The sequence below is a fragment of the Gorilla gorilla genome, chromosome 14, assembly GCF_029281585.2.
Source record: "Gorilla gorilla gorilla isolate KB3781 chromosome 14, NHGRI_mGorGor1-v2.1_pri, whole genome shotgun sequence".
Taxonomy (NCBI): Eukaryota; Metazoa; Chordata; class Mammalia; order Primates; family Hominidae; genus Gorilla; species Gorilla gorilla.
Window position 1 is genome coordinate 90342059 of NC_073238.2, and position 22050 is coordinate 90364108.

General features: G+C 41.7%; 1 protein-coding gene across 28 annotated transcripts in view; it reads left to right on the forward strand.

Moving 5' to 3' along the window:
- Positions 1 to 371: 371 nt before the first annotated feature.
- The window catches only part of LMO7 (LIM domain 7), a 222114-nt gene continuing 200435 nt past the window's right edge, over positions 372 to 22050 (forward strand). For 18 of the 28 annotated variants that reach the window (XM_063697422.1, XM_063697426.1, XM_063697424.1 and 15 more), the window contains exon 1: positions 372 to 995. In XM_063697422.1, the coding sequence (XP_063553492.1) occupies positions 927 to 995 (69 nt within the window). In that variant the 5' untranslated portion in view covers positions 372 to 926. The remainder of the gene's footprint in view (positions 996 to 22050) is intronic. The other 10 variants (XM_063697414.1, XM_063697417.1, XM_004054609.5 and 7 more) reach the window with 1 other exon arrangement.

The following is a 22050-nucleotide window of genomic DNA, read 5'->3' on the forward strand; positions in this document are numbered from 1 at the left end:
GAAGCGGCAGCACGTGCCAAGGCCACGACCCTCCTCTGCCTCCGGGAGGGCCCGGCCGCGGCAGGGGGCGGGGAGCGTGGGAGGGGACGGCGCGCACCTGGCGGCTGGGCCGGGTCGCGGCGGGAGAGCGGGTAGCGGGCTTGGCTGGCCGGGGCTCAGGTGAGGGCGGCGGGCCGCGCTCCCCAGCGGGGGAGGTTTCTTGGCCGGGAAAGGTACAATTGTGTGCAGCTATTCCTGGTATGTCAAGCGGGCCGGGCGGCCGCGAGCCGGGAGGGGCGCCGCTCTCAGGGGCCCGGGAGGGGGCAGGGGCCAGGCGGGCGGGTGCGGGAAGGATGCGGGCGCGGGGGCGCATCCCCTCGGGGCGGAGCCGCGGGCTGTGCGGGAACCCCAGCGGGGCCCGGGCCGCGGCCCCTGGCGGACTGTGGCATCTCCCGGGCCAGACAGTCTGACCACAGAGGCGGCCGCGGCCGGGAGCCCGAGGAGCCACGGGAGGGGCAGACGGAAGCGGCGACTCGGCGGGCCCCGGGCGGGCGGTGGGGTGGGCCGGGGCGGGGCCACCGCGGGGAGGACGGCGGCGGCGCTGCGACTTTTGAAGTCCAAACTGTCGTCGGGGCTGGTGCCGCGCGCTGCCGCTGGGCACCCGCTTCGCTTCCCGCGTCCTGCCTGACTGCCCGGGTCCCCGCGGGCCTTGGGTCGCTTTCAGGAATTTAGAGAAAGCCAGGTCTTCACGTTCGTGTAGGTTCGAGACCTTAACGAACTGCAGAGCGCAACAAAGGGAACTAGAGCCCCGGCGCCTTCGCAGCCGGAGCGGAAGCCGGAGTTGTGGGAGGCCTGCGTGCCCTCCCCGCCCGTGGGGCCCAGACGCGCGGGGACACCCCCTCCCCTCCACGCATCCCGAGTCTCTCTCTCCCTCCCTTGTCCTAGCCATGGAAGGGCTGGAGGAGGCAGAGGCCAACTGCTCCGTGGCGTTCGCCGAGGCTCAGAGATGGGTGGAGGTGAGTGCCTTTCACTGCTTTCCCTTCCGCAGGTGTTGACTGCCTCGGGGCGGTCGTCGCGAGGTGACTGCAGCCCCAGTCACTCTGCACTTTAGCCTCCTTCGGCGACCCAGCCGGCGTGAAGAAGCTGGTTTGCTTGTGCACTTTTGGGGACTCTGCGGGTTCTGCCGCTCCTGCATCTTATGTCCAGCTTAGATTGGCGCTGCCCTAACCCCCGCCCCCCGACGGTGTCACTGGCTTCCTAGGGCAGAGGTGGGCGTTCGCCTGCCGGCATCGCGCGTCCCGGAGGAGCAGCGCAGTCCGCCCTGGCTCGCCCGGGGCGTCTCTGCGGGGCACAGCCCAGAGCGCGCGGTGCAGAGCTGGGCCAGGGCTCTCGGGTGCATTCCCTCGGGGTGCCTAGAAGTGGGGATGCTCACCTTATACCTGAGAAGCCAGTGTATTCAGTGTGGAGGGGGGGAGCGGAAAAGAAGGGTGGGTGGGAGGGCAGGTGGAGGAGGTAACACACCGAAGGCTCACCTGGAAGGATGATTTCTCTGGGGCCGCATCCAAGCCCAGGGGGTAGGGGCCGGGGCATGTGCTTTTTCATTTTCGGCTTTGATGAGACTGAGATCCTAGGATCATTCGCTGAAGAGCTGTTCCCCTCCCAGCTGTGCCTCACAGACAAGATCTTCCATTCCCTTCTTTCACTCTGAAAAAGAGCGGGTCTCTTCATTAACGCCTTGGGGCTACATTTATCTGTAGAACATTAACATCAGGACTTCTAGCCGTTATTCCACTGGACGCAAAAGATGACTTTTAAAACGAGGCAAAAGTCTTCCAAGCAGATGTGAATCAGGAACAACTGCTGAAAATTGTGGCGTGCACAAGCCCTGCAGTCATTTAGGAGTTATTGATGCCACGTGCTGGTTTAGTTAACATATTTAAAACTTCGAATTAGGCTTAAAGATTATTCCACGGAAAAAACTACATGTTTAAGAATTCCAAAGCGAACAATACTTGAAAATAATGTGTTTTTCCTTAAAGAAATACATGTATGTGTGTGGAAAGAAAGAATAAATTACATTTCTTACGCTAAATAAAGGAATGTGAAATGTGAGTAGCATTAACCACGGGACAGTAGGGAGGTCTAAGGAATGAGCTTTTAGTGTCTTTTTAGATTGAAACTTTGAGCTGGTCTGAAGGTGACTTAGAAAGATGTGAAGGGAGGGGCATGGGAAGTTGAGAGAAGAATAAACGCTGTATTTTGAATTGAAATGAGAGTGGAAAAATTCCAGCAATATAGTTAAGAGAAATAACTTCCCTCATTCATAAACTTTGAAAAGCCAAGACTTCCAACTGTAATTTTCCATTAGCAGTGTGTGTTCTGCATAATTTTAGAAAACAAACTTGCCATTTTGTGTTTGAGTGTTGGGGATTGAAGGAGGGAGAAGGGGAGACGTGGGGACATGTTTTGGTCATACATGGCTTATGTGTGGAGTTTGCATCTGCGTGCTTTGTATTTGCTTCAGGAAACATGAATAGGAATGATTCCACACGCTTCCCTGTTTTTTTAGTATGCACATTTTGGAAAACGATGAATTCCTTTTTTGTCCCTGCTTGCTCATAATTATGTAGGTTTTCTCCAAGAAATTTGTATGTAATGAATGGGGGGAAAGTGTATTGTGATAAAAGATATCATTGCGCATATTACATGTGGTCTGTTTTCACTCTCATCGCAGTCTATGTAAAGGTGTTTATCAGCAATGATTTGGCACCTCTATAATGTATTTTGTTCATCGTTAGCAGAGAGCTGGATCTTCCTAAAGGTACTGTCATATCCTTTTAATATAGTTAATGAAATTGAAATTTTTTTTCATCCCACTTGGAACAAGGCAGTATGTTTGCCTTCATTGTGTATATGTGAGTAATTTACCTGTTCAGATACTTTTAGTATACTCTGGGCATTTGAAATGACCACAGTGTGCTCACTGTTAGGGCTATTTTGTTTCTCCAGTGTCCACATCTATCTCTCTTGTCAGCTTTGCCTTTGCCACCAAAGCACATATTTTAAAATATCGTTCTTGCCAAAAGAAGCAGGATGAATGACTCTGTCATCACCACAACCTCTTTAAGAACCCCTAATCTGAAGATAAAAGGTTGATTCCAATGTGTATTTGTAAAGTATTCTTTCCCCTGCTTGCTGATAGTCTTGCTACATTTTGCCCTATTCCTTTACACATTACTGAAATATAGGAGGGTTTTTAAGTGTATATATTGTATATGTATGTACATATATACATATGTATTATAATATATGTTCTATCTGTATTACATATAATCTACTTATATTTGCAACTGCAGCTTTGAATACCCCAAAGTCAACTCCAATAACCTTGTAAAGTTTTGAATGATGACTGGACTCCATGTCAGCATCGCCTTGTCATTTCCATTTTCTATCTGTGATTTTTAGTAGCTAATGTGTTATTCTCACAACCAAAGTTTATTTTTTAGAGTGGAGGAGGAAGAGTGAGGTAAGAGCTAGTGGTTGTTATTCTGCCAATTATGATCACTTTATGAATCTTGTTTTTACTTATTTCAAATTGTACTTATATACTTGAGTATATATAAAAATTGGTGTGTCTACTCATGCTAATTTTGCAATTCAAAGCAAATGTTGGAAAGCTACCCTTTAAGATCGCTCAACATAATGATATTGGATTATTACATAGTTGGAAAGGCTGTTTGATACATTAATAATGTAGCAGGGCTGGTTTATGATTAAACACTAGTTTAAAACCAAGTAATGGTTTGAAGGCAAAGGCAGAGGAGAAGCTTGATTCTAGCAAGGCTACGCAGTGGCTGATGAAGTGGTGGAAAATACAGCCTGGACTCTAATTTTAGGCCTCTTCTGCAGTACCTTTTAATTTTCTATGCCTAATAGTTGCCTTTGTCTCTCTGTTTTGGGTCATCTGAAAGCCATGTGGTAAACAGACAAAATACTAATGAGATTGAAACTGGGGTATGTAGCACTTTGCATTGGTTGGTCAGTTTTCTAGTCTGTAAGTTAATGTTGCTCTCTAGGTTGAGGTTCAAATACAATAGTAATTTTTATGGCTGGAGCAGAACAGGCTAACTTAATTCACCACCTTTCTGCTCACTTGCCCTTCCTGTTATCTCTGGATTGGATTTTTTCAGTATTGCTGTCACCCTGTAAGGGATGCCAACCTGAGCTCATTGCCAAGTCTGGCACTAGAATATGAGTCCTTCCTCACTTCTAATTGGTCTGTTTCTCCACCTGCCCCAAGTTTTATCCTTCAGGGATGTGCTGTTCACCACCTTTTAACTTTTTTGCCTTTGGTGCTAATGGAAGTATTTTTAGTAATTATATATAATTTCAATCAACAGATATTAAGACACTATGGTAAATATTTGTTAAAAATTGTAGTGTTACAAAGCAATTCTTATGCTAGCTGCTGCAGCTAAAATCATTTTAAAGGGTTGCATGTGAAGGAATTGTACTGTGAGTCTTCCAATGATTTTAGCTGCAGCAGCTAGTGTAAGAATTGCTTTGTAATACTACAATTTTTAACAAAGATTTACCATAGTGATTACAGGTGTGAGCCACCGCACCTGGCCTGGACTCTGCTATTTAAATCCTGTAGGTCTCAGTTTTTTCCTCTTAATCTCCCCTGGTAGTTGTGCCAGTTAAATGGATGCTGATGGTAGAGCAACAAATGCTCCCTAATCCGTTGCTTGTGTTTCTCCTTGCACAGAATGCAGTTTTGTCACCTCCATGTTTTTGTATGAATGGAATACTTGTTATTCCTTGTAACCTAGTGAACACCTCTTCATTCTTCCATACTTGAGCTAAAATCAACCTTTATGTGAAGCCTTCCCGAAATTGCCAAACCTGCAGCCCCACCCATTCCTTTCTCTCCTGTCTTACTCACATAAATCTCTCTTTTTGCATTGTGTGGTTCTATTTGTTTTTCTATATTAGTCTATGAGCTAACTGAGGGCAGGAATCGTATCTTATTTATTGCTTGAGTGTTTGGCATGGTGCCTGCTGAATGCTTGTTGAATAAAAGTACAGATAAAGTTATAGCTTTAACAACATTAAAAAATAGGATTTTAAGGACCAGAACTCATTTCTTCTTCCATTGGAAACTTGCTTCAGTGTCTTAAGCTTTATTGGTTGCAGTTGTTTGGTTGGAACCTGCTACAGGATGTGTCTTCATCTGCATGCCAGTGTGTACTTGTTTATTTACTTAGCATTTCCTCTTCTGCCTCAACCCTCTTCCCGAGTCACCTTACTCTACTGCCGTCCACTTGATGATTTCCCTCATGGGGACTTACATTTAGTCATCTCAAAAATACCTACTATGTGCCTACTGTGTGCCAGAAACTTGCCGGGTTTATAGATTCAGTCACCAAATTCTTAGCCCTTACCTGGACCTTCAAAGAGAGGCAGCCCCCATGAAAAGCAGATGTGCAGACAAACCCAGCAGTGCCGTCAGGTGCTGAAGTTCATCTGGTGCATTGTGATGGCATTGAGGAGGCAGCCTGAGTCCACCTGGTCAGTCAGGGCAAGCACACAGAGAAGGCAGCATTTGAGCCGAGGCTCCAGTGGGGTTAACCCATCTGCCCACTAGTCTGGAACATTTTGGCCTTTTTTAACTTGTCGTGTGTGAAATCTTGAAGTTGCAGACAGCATAGCTTCCAGCAGTTGCTCAGAGTAATTTATTCTTACTGAAGTACCTTACTGAGGTAACGTTTTACCTGCAGTGAAATGCACTGATTTTAAGTATACCATTGTAGGAGTTTTGTCAGACCTATATGCCCAAGTCACCAGAACCCAATCAAGATACAGAATGCTTTTTATCACTCAAGAGAGTTCCTTCCAGAGAGCACATTAATCTCCATTTCTTTGGTAAGCATCCACTCTTTGATTTCTAGTACTATGGATTTCTCAAGGTAGGTTTGAATGGCCAAGAAATGTCTTAATGCCTATTTGTTTCTTTTTTCCTCTCACTTTTTTCTTTTACTTTTGTTTTCTGAGACAGGAACTCACTCTGTTGCCCAGGCTGGAGTGCAGTGGTGTGATCTTGGCTCACTGCAACCTTCGCCTCCTGGATTTAAGTGATTCTCCTGCCTCAGCCTCCCGAGTAGCTGGGAGTGTACCACCATGCCTGGCTAACTTTTGTATTTCTTTTTTTTTTTTTTGGTAGAGACAGGGTTTCACTGTATTGCTCAGGCTGATCTCAAACTCCTGGCCTCAAGTGATCTGCCAGCCTTGGCCTCCCAAAGTGCTGGGATTACAGGGCGTGAGCCACCACACCCGGCCCCATTTTTTTCTTTATGCAGTGTTTTATAATTTCTTGAACACAGCATCTTTATATGGGAAATAAGAAAGGATCCTAGAAAAGAGAGGGGTGGCAAGAGATGAGGGAATTAATGAAGTCCTCTTGGGAAGGAACTGATTTACACAAATAGGAACCAGGGCAGGAATGCCTTTAGAATAGCCTGACTCCAGGAAGTGTAAACAGATATGTCAAAGTATTTCCTGAGGAACTGGGAGGGTTCCAGTGCAGTGTCAATCATTCTGGATTCTTCCAATGTACTGATGCACTGAAAGCTAGAAATGGACTTCTTTCATAAAGTGAGGAAAAATACAAAGAACTTGTACCTTTAGTAAAAGAGGGTGTCAGCCAGACATGGTGGCTCATGCCTGTAATCCCAGCACTTTGGGAGGCTAAGGAGGGAAGATGGCTTGAGGCCAGGAGTTTAAGACCAGCCTAGTCAACATAGCAAGACCCCATCTCTACCAAAAAAAAAAAAAAAAAAAAGGTGGCACACACCTGCATTCTTGGCTGCTTGGGAGGCTGAGGTGGGAGGGATCGCCTGAGTCTGGGCAGTTGAGGTTGTGGTGAGCCGTAATTGTGCCACTGCACTCCAGCCTGGGTGACGGAGTAAGACTCTGTCTTTAAAAAGTAAATAAATAAATAAATAAATAGAGTATTCTTGAACCAGTTAGAGAAGTGGACCCACTGGGTGAAAAAAACGGTTCTTGATACACATTATCAAGATACCCTCTAAAACCTTTGTGGCAGTTTGCAGAATGAGCAGGGGTTGAGGGCACCATTTTCTCCACATTCTGGCCCAAATTAGAAATTGTTATTTGTATTTTCCCTCTAAATGAACAGATGAAAGACATGTTGTCCTATTTTTTCTGAGATTATTAGTGATATTAAACATTTATGTAACAAATGACCCATTGGGTTTCCTCCAATGAGGAAGGATGAAGCTGAGAAAAGGAGGGTTCTATTTCCTCTTAAGCCACAAAAGGTTCAGTGAAGTCACAATTGGCCCTTGTGAAGAAGCCTTGAAACCTTGGTGTTTCTTAAGCCATTTGTAAAGCACAAATCCTTAAAACTTCTCCTAGGCTTAGAGAAAGAGGAATGGTGTCCTGGATTGGACCACAGGGAGTATGCTGATTTATTCAATCTGTGTTGGTTCTTGTCTTTCGGTGCATTGCTCTAGCTCTCTTTCTCTCTGGATGCCGAGAGTGCTTTGGGTAGTGAGGGACTGCTGTTGAGACTAAACACTCCTTCACCTTCCCTCTTCCTGTTAAGACTGCTTCTCAACATACCAGCATTTGAGTTATAGAAACACACTAGCTTTGTGAATGCTAGTTAAGAAAAGCAAAGTGACATCAACATATTTGCCCAATCCTTTTAGTTTGGAAGAAATACACCTTGCAGGTGAACTCATTCTTCTAGTTAGCATCTGCAGATTGAGTTGTTTATGTTGTTCCTGTTCCCCAGAGTTCCTGACAGAATGTTCCCAAATACTTGTTGAATGAATGAACGTTTTGTGTCCAATAAAAAGGTTGGCCTATTTAATTGATGTTTCCAGATCTCCTTAAGCCTGTTAACTATCAAAAATGTGTTAGAGCCTGAGGAAATGAGGAATTATGCATACCTGTATTTAACTCTTTAGTTTCAGAAGGTATTAAATAATTATTGGTTGTATATCTTTGAAAACATGTTTGATGTAGTCAAAGCTCTTAATAGGGATAATAGCTGTCATATATGCACAACTTTGAAACAGAGGTTTAACACAAGCAACCTGTGGCTTTGCTTAAAGAGATGGACAATAGCAAGTTCTACTCTGGTGAATTACAGCACAGTCCCATGAACAGCCTTTCCAAAGATTATGAAATACCCCAGTAGTATGCTCAAAGACTGGTTCTCATTCCTGGGTACAGAATGCTCAGTTTGGTGCTTGAGTGTATTTTTATGTTGGTATACAGCACCTGACCTTCTGTCTGTCTTCAAGCATAATGGGGATTGTCATGTAGGAGAGATTAGGAAATTTTTGTATGGATTCAGAGGGCAGAACTGGTAATAACTGGTCACAGTGAGACTTTTGACTCAGTATTTTGAAGATCTTTCTATGAATATAGCAGTGCCCTACACTACATGAGCTGACTTGAATAGCGAGTTACCTGCTAGTGAAGTGTTTGTTTTTTTTAAGAGAAGCTGAAAAAATGACAATAAAAGCAGCTAGTATTCTTGAGTTTCTACCACATACATGACTTGTGGCAAGTGCATTATACCCACATATCTTATAATGAAGGACTATTCTTATTGAGGATGTTCTTTTCCAATGAGGGAAAAGAGGGGTGAGAGGTAAAATAATTTACTCAAGGAAACACTAGAAGTAGTAAATGCTGGCTGAGGATCCGAATGCCCACAGCCTGCCATCTTAGTCATTATACTCTGCTGCCTGGGAGTGGCGCTGGCCAGGTAGTTCATCGTTGTTAAGGAATTAAGAATCAGAAAAGAATGGGCTCTCTGTCTTTGTTCCACCTAAAGTTGTAAGATTAGCTATTTTTTGTACATGACAAATCCTATACAACTTCCGCTCACCAGCACAAGTTCTTTCTTGTGATGTTAGTGCCGTATTAGTACATGATCATCAAATATATGTAAGTTACAGAATTGCCAAGAGATATATTTTTTTCTTTTTTAGAGACAGGGTGTTGCTCTGTTGCCCAGGCTGGAGTGCAGTGGTATGATCATAGCTCACTGCAGCCTTGAACTCCCGTGCTCAAGCTGTCTTCCTGCCTCAGCCTCTGGAACAGCTGGGAGACTATAGGCACACACCACCACACCCAGATAATTTAAAAATTTTGTTGTAGGGACAAGGTCTCGCTTTGTTTCCTAAGCTGGCCTTGAACTCCTGGCTTCAAGCGATCGTCCCACCTTGGCCTCCCAACCTGTTGGGATTACAGGTGTGAGCCACCATGCCCAGCCAGATGGACACTGTTGAGCAATTGCCGACTTTATGTTTATATATTTGAATGTATGTTAGTGATTGTTAATGTTCAATAAACCATTTAAAGTGTTAAAAAAGGAAACATTTTAATATAACATTGAGTTATACTTTAAGCTAGAATAGGAAATAGATATCTAAGTAGTTTCTTCTATAATTTATAAAAGTATCACCTTCTCTCATGTGACCTACATTTCTGTAGTTCGTGCATATCAGAAATTGTACAGATGGTTATTGTATAGTGCTTCAAAAATACATGTCATGTTTTTGATTAGGATACTTTTTAGTTAGTGTTTTAGGCTTGTTAGTACCAAAGCTGGGACGCTGATAAAATTTTTTTGCCTCCTTGACTAGATTGAAATTTGATCTAGATGTGTGAACAGGGTAAGAAATATCTGAGTTATTTTGTTATACCACCATTTCATAACATTCAAAGGAAGGGAGGTCATTGCCAGTCTCATTATAAACTTTCATTCTGGCTTGACCCAGAAGTTTGAGGCTGCAGTGAGCTATGATTGTACCACTGCACTCTAGCCTGTATGACAGAGCGAGACCCTATCTCAAAAATAAATAAATAAATAAAATTAAATAAATAAAGGAAGTTCATTGTGGAATTAGTTTTTCTCATGAGATTTAATGTTTTAATGTTTTTCATTTTACATGAAGAAGGGGACAATAAGCAAACGTATTGCCTCTGGACCAGTATCAGATGCATTTGGAATTTACCCTGTGTTATGCAGAAAATATTGTCAGTCTATCAAAAGCATCAGATAGAGTTGGTGATGACTTCCTTCTCAAACCCTTCATTGCCCTCTAGGTTTTTCTTCCATTTCACTTGGTGTGTCTAATTTTTCTGTGCTCGGTCCTCTTAATTATTGTTCATCAGTGAATGTTAGAACATCCAAGGACTCATCTTCCATGTCTTCTTTTCTTTGTCTACAGTATCTTTCTAGCAGATGTTATCAAGTTCATATATCTTCTCCACGCTGATTGCTTCCATATTTACATTCCTGACCCTGACCTTGTCCCTAAATTTTAGTAACTACTCGAGATTTCCCACTGTAGGTCTGATAAGCATGTCATGCTCAGTGGGTTCTAAGCAAAACTCTTAGTACTACCCCTTTCCCACCCCTTCCTAATCATCTCCTCATCTCCCCAGTGTTTCTATCTTAGCAAATGGCATCATTGTTCAGCCAGTTGCTCAGGCTTCCAAATTTGAAGTCATTATTGACTCTTGTTCCTTTTTAACGTCACACCACACATCCAATCTGTGAAGAAATCCAACAGGCTATATCTTCAAATAGATCCAGAATCTGACCACTTCTTGCCACATCCACCATCCACCTTTCACCTATGCTGTTGCAGTAGCCTGGACTCCTTGCTTCCAAAATAGCAGCCAGATTCCTCTTTAAAAGTGTAAGTCAGAGATTATACATCCGGCTCTGCGCCCTCCTCCCCTGACAATGGCTTTCCATTACATTAAGAATAAAGTCTGAATTTTTAAGGCAGTCTCTAGGGCCCCATATGATCTGTTCCCTGCTTGCCTATCTCATCTCCACCCTCGTTCTTCGACTTGCTTACTGTGCTTATACTGGCTTCCAGCTGTTACTCAGATGTAGAGAGAACTTTTTTTTTTTTTACCTTTTTTTTTTTTTTAATTTTTGAGATGGAGTTTCACTCTTGTTACCCAAGGTGGAGTGCAATGGCACGATCTCGGCTCATGGCAACCTCCACCTCCCAGGTTCAAGCAATTCTCCTGCCTCAGCCTCCCAAGTAGCTGGGATTACAGGCATGTGCCACCACACCCGGCTGACTTTTTGTATTTTTAGTAGAGACAGGGTTTTTTCATGTTGATCAGGCTGGTCTCTAACTCTCGACCTCAGGTGATATGTGTGCCTCAGCCTCCCAAAATGCTGGGATTACAGGTGTGAGCCACCATGCCTGGCCTGGGTTTTATCTTAAGGTCTTTGTGTTGCTGTTCCTTCTGCATGAATACATTTTCTTCATTTACTTAGGTCTTAGCTTAAATGATACCTCCTCTTCCTTCCTACTGCCATTATCTTCCCTTGTCACTCCATACTCAGATTTCATTGCACTTATTATCACTTGCCTCTGCATTATATATATAGGTGTGTGTGTGTGTGTGTGTCTATGTGTATTTGTTTTTGTTTGTTCCGCTATTTCCGCTAGAATATAAGTGCCTTATGTACAAGGACTTATTTTGTTTTCAAGTCGTGAATAGTGCCAAGTATTTACTAGACACTCAATAAATATTCCTGGGAAAAGTAAGTGGATGAATGAACAAATACCTTTTAATTCTTTATACTTGAAATCTTTTTAGCCCTGTGACATGACTAACTTCTTGGTTATGCTTCACTCAACAAGAGATGTTGGTTTTGTTGTATTAGTTGGGTTTTCCCCTGCTTTTTCAAGTTCTGTTCTAGACTGAGCAAGTTTTGAACATGTTTTTTTGAAAAAAGCAACTTTAAACCATGCCAAATTTACTTTATTTAACCAATTCTAAAGATGCCTGAAAGTAAGCAAGTATCATAAAAAAAAGTCCAAGCAAATTTGAAGATGAGCCTTTTCAGCTGAATACGCTGTGCCAGGGGATAATACATCATCATGAAACTTTGGGGTGTTATTCATGAAAAAGATTTCACAACTCACTGATTGAGTTGTGTCCTGCAGTTTGAGCATGGTCTGTATTCATAATTGGAGACAGAGAAGCAGAAAATAGCTTTACCCTGTTTAGAAATAAAAAAAAAATAGAAACTTTATTGAGAACAGGAAAGTTTCTATCATCTGCTTCAACTTAAACATCAGAGGCCCATCTCATGCTTTGAAAGGGTTGCACTTTATACCAGTTTTTTAATGGAATTATTCTGAAATGGCACACAAAACTGAGGGTCGAGGCTTTCAAAAGGATTTTGTTCAGAAGTGAAGGGAAAAGGAAAGCTGAAGCTCCTGATTTGATTTTGTCCAAACTGATTTTCTCTTGTTTTCTTTTCTTTCTTGTTTTTTTTTTTTTTTTTTTTTTTTTTTTGAGACAGGGTCTCCACCCAGGCTGGAGTATAGTGGTGCAGCAATCATAGCTGACTACAGGCTTGAATTCCTGGGCTCAACTGATCCTCCTGTCTGAGCCTCCTGAGTAGCTGGGGCTATCGGTGCACCACCACACTTTGTTAATTTTTAAAATTTTTTTGTAGAGACAGGTTCTTGCCATGTTGCCTAGGATGGTCTTGAACTCCTGGCCTTCAGCGATCCTCCCACTTTGGTGTCTGAAAGTGTTGGGATTGCAGGCGTGGGCCACTGCTCCCAGCCTAACTTGTTTTTTATGATTGTTTCTAGCTGTTACTTGAATTAAAAGGTATTATTATTTTTAAAAATCATTTTATATTATATATGTGTTTTTTACAGATGAGAAAAGAGAGGTTCAGAGAAGTTAAGTTTCTTCCCAACACCATGCAACTGAAGCCGGCAGGCCCAGTATTTGAACTTAGATCTGTCTAATAGAAAAATCAAGCTCTCAACCCCTTCATTCATCTTCCTCTGTTTCTCACCCTCCCTTACATAGCCCTGCCTGTTGTTTGGCATGTACACATCCTGTTGTGCTATTGGCTGTTCCATATATCTGCCTCCGTCTTACTCATTTTCTTGTTTCACAATGTTAAAAAGCATAGAAAAGTGATTGGACTTAATATGGCATGTAGTGTAAATTCACACGGAAGTGTAAGTAGATACTATTAAATAACTTTCTTGTGTTGGGATGGGACAGGGCCTTAGAGACAGTGTGTGTGGTGAGGAAGGGAACAATAGAGCACTTGTCAATCTATCAAAAGCATCAGAAAGAGATGGTGATAACTTCCCTCTCAAAACATTTCCTTCATTGCCCTCTGGGTTTTTCTCCTGTTTTACTTGGTGTGAAGTACCTTCTGGGTACTTGTCCTGTCAGGGAGGAAACAGCTATGGGGCAGCATAGGAATAAGTGCAGACATTGTGGACAGCAAAGCTACAGGAAGCTTGAGAATGGGAAAAGCATTTGGAAACTATTAGAGAAGGTCCTTCTTGACCTGAATCAGAAAGTTGATGCGTGGGAAGTAACATGGAAGTCTTTCAAGTTGGGTAGGGGTGGTGTGGGCATGAGCAAGGATTCGTTGAATTGTCCTGTGGGCAGGACAGTGAAGCTAGTAGTCTACTTAGTGTGGGAGGTGCTGATTTGAAGGTAGTAAGAATTACAAGACCTAAGACCAAATACTGGATATCGATTTTGATTTTTTAAAAATGTCCCATCAGATGATGTTAGAATCTGTTTTACAGATTGGGTCAGTGGAGGGGAATGACCATATTGCATATCAGAGGATTAAGGATTGAACTTTGGAAAATGTCTTCTGTTAGGAGGACAAGAAGAGAAAGGGGCGGTGATGGTCAAAAAGCTAGTAGAAAACTAGGAATGTGTTAGAGATCTTAAGGGAAGCACTGATTTTATGAAAGATAAGTAGAGAGAGTAGGATTATGAATAGTGTTCCAGACTAGAAGTGATCAAGGGAAAAGAAAATGGGAGTAAGACCATTAAACTTGGCAACAGAGCAATCTATCACTTGTTGAAAGTATAGATTTGGAGTGTTGGTGTGGGAGCCAAACCAAGCTTGGTAAAGTTTTAGTGTAGAGGGGCAGGTACTCCATGAAGGAAGAGGTCAGAAGAGCTATCCAAGAAATCAACATTCTCTCAAAGATGCTATTTATTTGTATTCACAAAATCATTCCCTGCTGTCAGCTTACCTACCTTCTTGGATACATATTAGAGGTAGAAGCCCTTAATATCTAAGGAAATTATATTCTGAGACAACCAATCTGAAAGACTCATTATGGTCTGCTATATAAAATACTAAAGTTGATGTACACTGCTCTGTTTTAGAAACACTTGATCCACTGAAGATTGTTTGGGGAGGTCACTTCAGTATTCTTCTGAGATTATTTCTCCTTTCAAAATAGGGGAAAATATCTCTTATGTCCCCAGGGTTTTAGTTCACAATACTTTAGTGGAGATATTTTGTTTTTAAAATTTTATGTTTTTTGTAGAGATGGGGTTTTACCATGTTGCTCAGGCTGGTCTCAAGTAGTCCTCCCACTTTGGCCTCCCAAAGTGCTGGGGTTACAGGCATGAACTACTGTGCCTGGCCACATTTTTTTCTTTTTCTTTTTTTTTGAGATGGAGTCTCACTCTGTCGCCAGGTTGGAGTGCAGTGGCGTGAGCTAGGCTCACTGCAACCTCCACCTCCTGGGTTCAAGCGATTCTCCTGCCTCAGCCTCCTGAGTAGCTGGGACTACAGGTGCACGCTACCATGCCTAGCTAATTTTTATATATTTTGAGTAGAGACAGGGTTTCACCATGTTGGCCAGGATGGTCTTGATCTCTTGACCTCAAGATCTGCCCGCCTCAGCCTCCCAAAGTGCTGGGATTACAGGCGTGAGTCACTGTACCTGGCCCGTTTTTTTTTCTTAATGATACTTCATCCTGCTCTCCCCAGAGATCCTTGTGCTCATGTTTGCACTTCTTTGCTATTCTTTCTTGTCAGTGGATTTCTAATAAAATCTAAGGCTAGTTGACTTGCCTGAAATGTTTTATATTGAAGGAAAAAAATTTCCTGTTTATTGCACTGTCGAAAACATGGTCATATGTTCTTGGACTCAATTCCCTTACTTTTAGCTACTATCTATGTGAATTTTCAGATTAGAATTGGTTTATAGATTGCATGTATTAAGTTTCTTCTTTTCAAATAAATTGATTTTTTTGTCTCTATACAGTAATGTTTATGGCTTTGTCTCAGCTATTAATTGTTCTTTATGTACTTTTCTTTCTTTAAATTACTTTTTGTATTTTTCCTGTATGTCTTTGGGTCATCTTACTAATTTAGCTCTTCTGCTGTATTTAGTTTGGAGGAGTCAACTTTAAGATCTTTCCAAGAAGAACATTTTCTGATGTCTTATTAAAAATGAGCCCAATGAGCTATTTTAGAAAAGAAAAGCTTTTATAGTTTCCATGAAGAAAAGAAATGCATTTTGTTTTATTCGAAGGATAAAGTTTATAAAACTGCCTGTTTTTAAGCCAATTTGCAAACATTTTTAGACTTGGAAAATGCTTGTAAGTCTTGAAAGGTATAACTTGCCAAATAGCTGATACTTTTGAAGTTTGGCCTTAGTTCTGGTAAAAGAATGTGGTTGACAGCCGCACTACAATTTACAGTAATGCTTTTTATGTAAGGAAATTAATGTACTTGGCTTAATACATTCCAGATGAGTTTCTAGCTCCTTGATTATTACCAAGTTATTTAAAATTCATGTTTCGTTATTCAGTTTAGTGTGGTTTCATTTTTTTTTTTTTTTCTGAGACAGAGTCTCACTTTGTCACCCAGACTGGAGTGCAGTGCCATGATCTCAGCTCACTGTGACTTCCGCCTCCAGGATTCAAGTGATTCTCCTGCCTCAGCCTCCCGAGTGGCTGGGACTACAGGCACGTGCCACCATGCCTGGCTAATTTTTGTATTTTTAGTAGAGACGGGGTTTCACTTTGTTGACCAGCCTGGTCTCGAACTCCTGACCTCAGGTGATCCACCTGCCTCAGCCGATCCACCTGCCTCAGCCTCCCAAAGTGCTGGGATTACAGGCGTGAGCCATCACTCCTGGCCTCGTTATTCAGTTTAGTTACAGCAACCATATCTGTACTTGTACTTTGTAGAACTGAAACACTTTTGGGGAAAATTGCTTTTTTGGTGGGTCATTTTGCGGTACAAGCTTATGATGTGGCCAGTGCCTCCACATTTGACCTTGTCTGGGACTAAAAGATGTCAAGCATCCTCTTCTTGTGGCTAGTCCAGGTCTTAAAGGAGATCAAGTTCAAGACCCTTATGGAAGTTCTGGTAGTGCCATAAAGGATAACTTTCTTGAAAGCCCACCTAAATATTTCTACTTACTTGTCATTGGTTACCCTAGCTGTAAGGGAGTCTAAAAAAAGTTTTTAGCAGAGCGTGTCACTGCCTCCAACAATATGGGTCATCTATTACGAAGGAAGAAGAGATTGATAATGTTCAGTTGTATCTCTGCCACATTTACTTTCTGACTGTTCCTTTTTCATAGTATTTTGCTTTTTTATGATTGCAATATATTGTTTTAGCTCCCTGAGGATATTATAATATTATAGTTTTTTTTTCTTCCTGAATTGTCTCTGTTTCTTCCAAGTTCCTTTAATTTTCCCTTTTGGCTTTGGTCTCTTTTAAGTTGGAAACTTCTTTTAAACTTCTGGTAGATCCTTGTTCAACTGCTTTCTGGATTCTCAGCCAATCTCTATATCTAGCCATGTTCCTTACTACCTTTCCCTACCCATAGGACCTGTTGCCCCTAGATTCTGAGAATTTTCCAAGAAAACTTGCATGCTTTGCTACTTAGTGTCCCTTTGCAGGTCTTGAAGTTTAAACTTCCTTCATTCTCTGCAGTCAGGTACCAGTCCTCCATCTACTTTCCATCTTCCAAAAGTTTGTGCAATGTTTTCTTCTACTGTTTTCTCTTTTCTGAGTCTCTTTGCTCTTGTGGGTTATTGACTTAAATTCATGCTGCCACTTTGGGAGGCAGTAAAGACAGAAATGCATAGCCAGTTCATTGTGTTTAACCACAAGTTCAGTGTGTGTGTGTGTGTGTGTGTGTGTGTGTGTGTGTGTATTTATTTATTTTTAGGTGCACATCATAGAAGAGTAGAAAGCCATGGATTGAATGAAGGTTACAATTATTGCCAATGCAGAATTTCACACAAGTAAAATGCTGCTTTATTAAACTTAAAAAAACCTCACTTTATTATAAAATTGAATTGAGAGGGCTTATATAAATCATAAATCCACAGAGTGTAATGAGTCAAAACTGAAATCATGAATTGAAGGGATAGTGAATGTAGGACAAGCAGAACATGAACATAAGAAAGATAAACTAAACCACAGATGGATTCAAATTCCTGCCATATGTTCCAGTATCTGTACAAGTAGTCATCATAAACTTAGTCTTTCTGGAAGTCAACTCGGGGACAGAATCATGGCCTCATCCATGCCCTTTACAGCCCAGCTTTTCCCTACACTCTTTCATTCACCTCGGGACAGAGTATAGAAGGAAATGATCAATGCCCAGTATGTAATAGATATTCAGTAAAATTATTTTTCTTAAACTTCTGAAGAAAACTTGCCCCTTCAAGGAAAAAAAAGAAAGTTAACATACTTGCATATATTGAATATCTAAGTTCCAGTCACTTCAAGCAACTGTGTCCTGCAAATAAGAAAACTGAAGATGAAATGGCTGAGGTAAATTGCCCAAGGCAGAGGAAGCCTGAAACCCAAACCCTAGATTCAGTCCTGGTGTGCTTTCTGTGACATCATAATTGCTTCCAATGATGTCCATTCTGTGAATGTTACTAAAGGAGAATAACACTTTTGTGCCACTTCACTTGTAATTAGTTGTCTGTCTTTGCTACAAGCTTTTGAAGGGAGGTGCCAAACCATACAGCACCAAGACAGTGCCTGGAGCCTTGATGATAGCCCAGTAGAAATTTCTAAAAGGAAAAAATGTCGAATGAATTCAGTGCTTTGTGCATAATACTGGTATTATAAATTATTATTTATTGAGATCTGAGACAGTGACTTGGACCTGTAGCTTCTGGAGGGAAGAAATGCTGAGTAAGAGATGGAAAGCCATCAGTACAACTGGTAGCAGTCTGTAGTGGCTCAGGTATTTTGCAGTTAAAAGGAATACATTACAGGTCTATAATGACAGAGTCCAGTAAATTGTTTTCTGTTATCCTAGTAAACTTACACTTGCAATTCTGGTACCATAAGTCAACAGATAATTCACAACTTGCCATCATGAATATTAGAGATGTTTTTATGTTTCTCAAATATAAACTTAGGTAAGTTTGTACCTGAAAGCTAGCAAATAAGTTAGCAAATGTATAATTTCATTGTGTGCTTTTCTTTGTTTTTGCAACCATAGTGGATCTCTTGATAAAGAGTGTAATTAAATCACAAGGTAACACTAAATCTAGGTTTTATTTCATATAAAAAAGTACCTTTCTCACTCTCATCATGACTACACTATCTTCTACCCTTTCCCCAAATAAGAAATTTGGAATATATATTAAAATTTCTAGCAGGAAACAGCTCACAAATGACATGAAGAGACTTTAAAGAAGGGGAGAGCTTACAAATCTGTAGGAGACTCTACAAAGAATTCAAGGCACAGAAGGTAGCAACAGTAGGAAGATATCTTCCTGAATGGCCAAAAAGGTTTGAGAAAGAAGTACTGCTGCTGAAGCCAGAAAAACAAATCTGGGGCCAAGGAGGAGGATAATCAGATGGAGTTTTAGTTTATGAGATTTCTTGAGAGACAGTGAGAGAGAAAGGGGAAGAATTAGCTTGATGTCTCGTTCCTTTTTCTCGTTTTCAGCTGACACGTCCCACTGGTCAAATCCAATTGGAAGCCACTGGCCAAATAGCCAAGACGATAGAGCCTCTAGGTTGCAGCCTCCCGTGGCACAGGAAGGGAGGTTATTGGCTCTGGTAGAAGCCAGATAATAGATGGGGCTGTGGTGTGTTGGGGGTTAGAGATGGGGCAAACAAAACAACCAGCATAGAATACATTTTCCTCTGCATCTCTCTTTCCCTGTGGCCTATCATTAGGTCTGGACTGAGAATTTTCCTAGCAGGATTTTCTTTGTGATTTTCCTTACTTAACATTATTACATATTCAAGTCTCATTACCCAGGATCTTGGTCTATTGTTTTTTCTCCTCTTCATCTTCTATCTCAAAATCTCCAATACATGTTTACTTATACTTATTTTTCAGATATTTTCCTTCCATCCCTTTTTAGACAATACAACTACTTTTTCTTTTCTTTTCTTTTTTTTTTTTTTTTGACAAAATCTTCGCTCTTGTTGCCCAGGCTGGAGTGCAGTGGCACGATCTCGGTTCACTGCAACCTCCGCCTCCCGGGTTCCTCGATTCTCCTGCCTCAGCCTCCTGAATATCTGGGATTACAGGAAGCTGTCACCACAGTCGGCTAATTTTTGTATTTTTAGTAGAGATGGGGTTTCACCATGTTGGCCAGGCTGGTCTCGAACTCCTGACCTTAGGTGATCCGCCCGCTTTGGCCTCCCAAAGTGCTGGGATTACAGGCGTGAGCCACTGTGCCTGGCCGATAATACATCTTCTGCATCCTTGCATATCTGCAAGTTTCTATCATCTGAGAGGTGAGTGGTTTCTTATCTAGCTATAGAAGTTTCAGATTGCGGAGCTTGTCCCTCTGAAGTATGTAGAGTTTTTCCACAGTCTTCTCATTTCCAGCATTGTAGATGAAAAGCCTGTTGTAAACTGTTACAAGATTATCTGGAAGCTTGTTGTATATTTTAAAAATATTTTTCTTCACCACAAAATGTCAGGTTTTATCTGACTCAATGATATTTATTCTATTTGATTGTCATCTCAGATATTTTTGCAACTTCTTTTGTTTGCATTTAGATTTTCTATAGATCTTTGCAGAGTCTTTCCATGATTTCTATCTCTTTGTAAAAGTATTGCTCTGTAGTTGGTATTTCTTTGAGGTCTCTAATGTTGGTAGTGCTGATGCTTCAATTTATCTGCTGAATATTTTTGTTCATGGATTATATATATATATATATATATATATATATTTGTTTTAAAAAGGTCTTTAAAAAAATATTTACTTGAATTTCCTGAAGTGCTTGTTGTTTCTTCAAGTTGTCACCTGTGTCTTCCAGGAGCTCAAATTCATTAGGATTTGGGAAGATTTTTCTTGTTTGTTCTTTCTTTGGCTGCTGGACCCCCTGAGGTGTGTGGTTAATCTGTCCCTGTGTTGTCATTGCAGCTCAGGTCCCATTTCTGGGCTGCCTTGTGTAATGGCAGCACAGTGGTTTCTATCCATGTGGCAGGCAGTGAATCTGCAGCAAGTCCTTGTCCCATCTTGAGACAACAGCAGGAGATGTCTCTGCTCCTAGGTTCCTTGTTTTTCTGCCTTCAGGAAAACATCTCTACCTCCTTTCATCCTGGAAGCCATGGCAACCGTTGTGGTTATTCCCTTTGGGATCGAGGTCTATCTGTGGATCACTTTGTCCTGTAAACTGTGGGCAAAGCCTTACCGTGGGGCTCTTCCACTCTTCGTCTTCCAGTTCTCCCATGCTGAAGCTAAGATAGTCCTGCAGCAGCTCTCTTGCCCACTCTCTGGGGGCCAAATACTTTGCCTGGAACTGTGGGTCCAGGGGAGGTGTTTGGTTTGGATTTGAAGTTGGGAGAGGAAAGAAGATTGCATTTAATATGCTACCACTTATTATTATGCTTAAAAATGCTTTAGGCTTTCTGTAGATGCACTATTAATATTATCCTATTTTTGCCCTTCTACCCAGCAATTCAGATTGGTAATTCACTTTTGAAATATGTTTTTTAAAATCTGAATTCAAAATTTTCCATCATTTAAAATTGTTTCTACATTTAAAAACCTTGACTGTAACATTTTCTCTTAAGTTATGACTTGGGAATAAATGTGTGCCTATTTAGTATGCTAAAGGGTTGTCATAGTTATGGTTTCTGGGGTGCCATCTTTAGCTTGTGGTTAGTAGACTACAGAAGGTTTATAGTTAGTGCCAGTGGAGAGAGATCCTAGCCAACAAGTTTCATGTGGATGTAGAGTGTGTGGCTCTTGGAAAGGTTACATCAATTCAGTTGGCTATGTAAAAGCTCAGCTCAGGACTGGCATACAGTCATTCTCCCTGAGGACCTCACCCTGTGAAGAAGATTAGACTTCTGGAGCCTCCTTTTCCCTTCCCTTGTTGAGTCATCAGGCCTAGGATGAGCCAGGCTTACTCTTTAATATTACACTGCTCTGTGTCCCCACAAAAAGATATGTTGAAACCCTAACCCCCGGTACCGCAGAATGTTTCTTATTTGGAAATAGAGTCCTTACAGTGGTAATCAAGTTAAACGAGATTGTTAGGGTCGGCCAAATCCAGTGTGATTGGTATCTTTATAAAAAGGGTAGATTGGGATACAGAGGCAGACATGCACAGAGGGATGAAGGCCATGGGAAAATGGAGAATTGGAGTGATGCTTCTACAAGGCAAGGATGCCAAAGACTGCCAGCAAACCACCAGCCTGTGGGAACAGAGAGGTAAGGATCTGTTCCCTGTGGGTTTCAAAGATAGCATGGCCGTGCTGACACCTTGATTTCAGACTTCTAGACTTCAGAACTGTGAAATAGTAAATTTCTGTTGTTCGAAGTCACTGAGTTGTGGTACTTTATTACAGCAGCCCTAGGACATACCAGCAAACACTCATCATCACTGATATCCTTTTTGGGAAGTTTTGCCAATTCCATGGATGCAAAGTATCTCATGCATATGTGTGTGTGTATACATGTGTGTTTTGGTGACACCAGCAGTCAATTTAATGAGCCAGCAAAGGAACACCTGAAGCATAGTTATGAAACTCCTGAACTACTTTGAACAAAACGAGAACTCTCGGATAATATGATCCAGATCCCTGCCAAGTAGAAGAGAGAATGAATATGAACCCACCCAGTGAATCAGACTCTCTTTGAGTGACACAGTATTCCTCAAGGACCAACTTACGGTTTTTAAATTTGCATTTAATACTCCTGGGTTTTCCTTTCAGTGAATGTCCTTCTCATATCCTT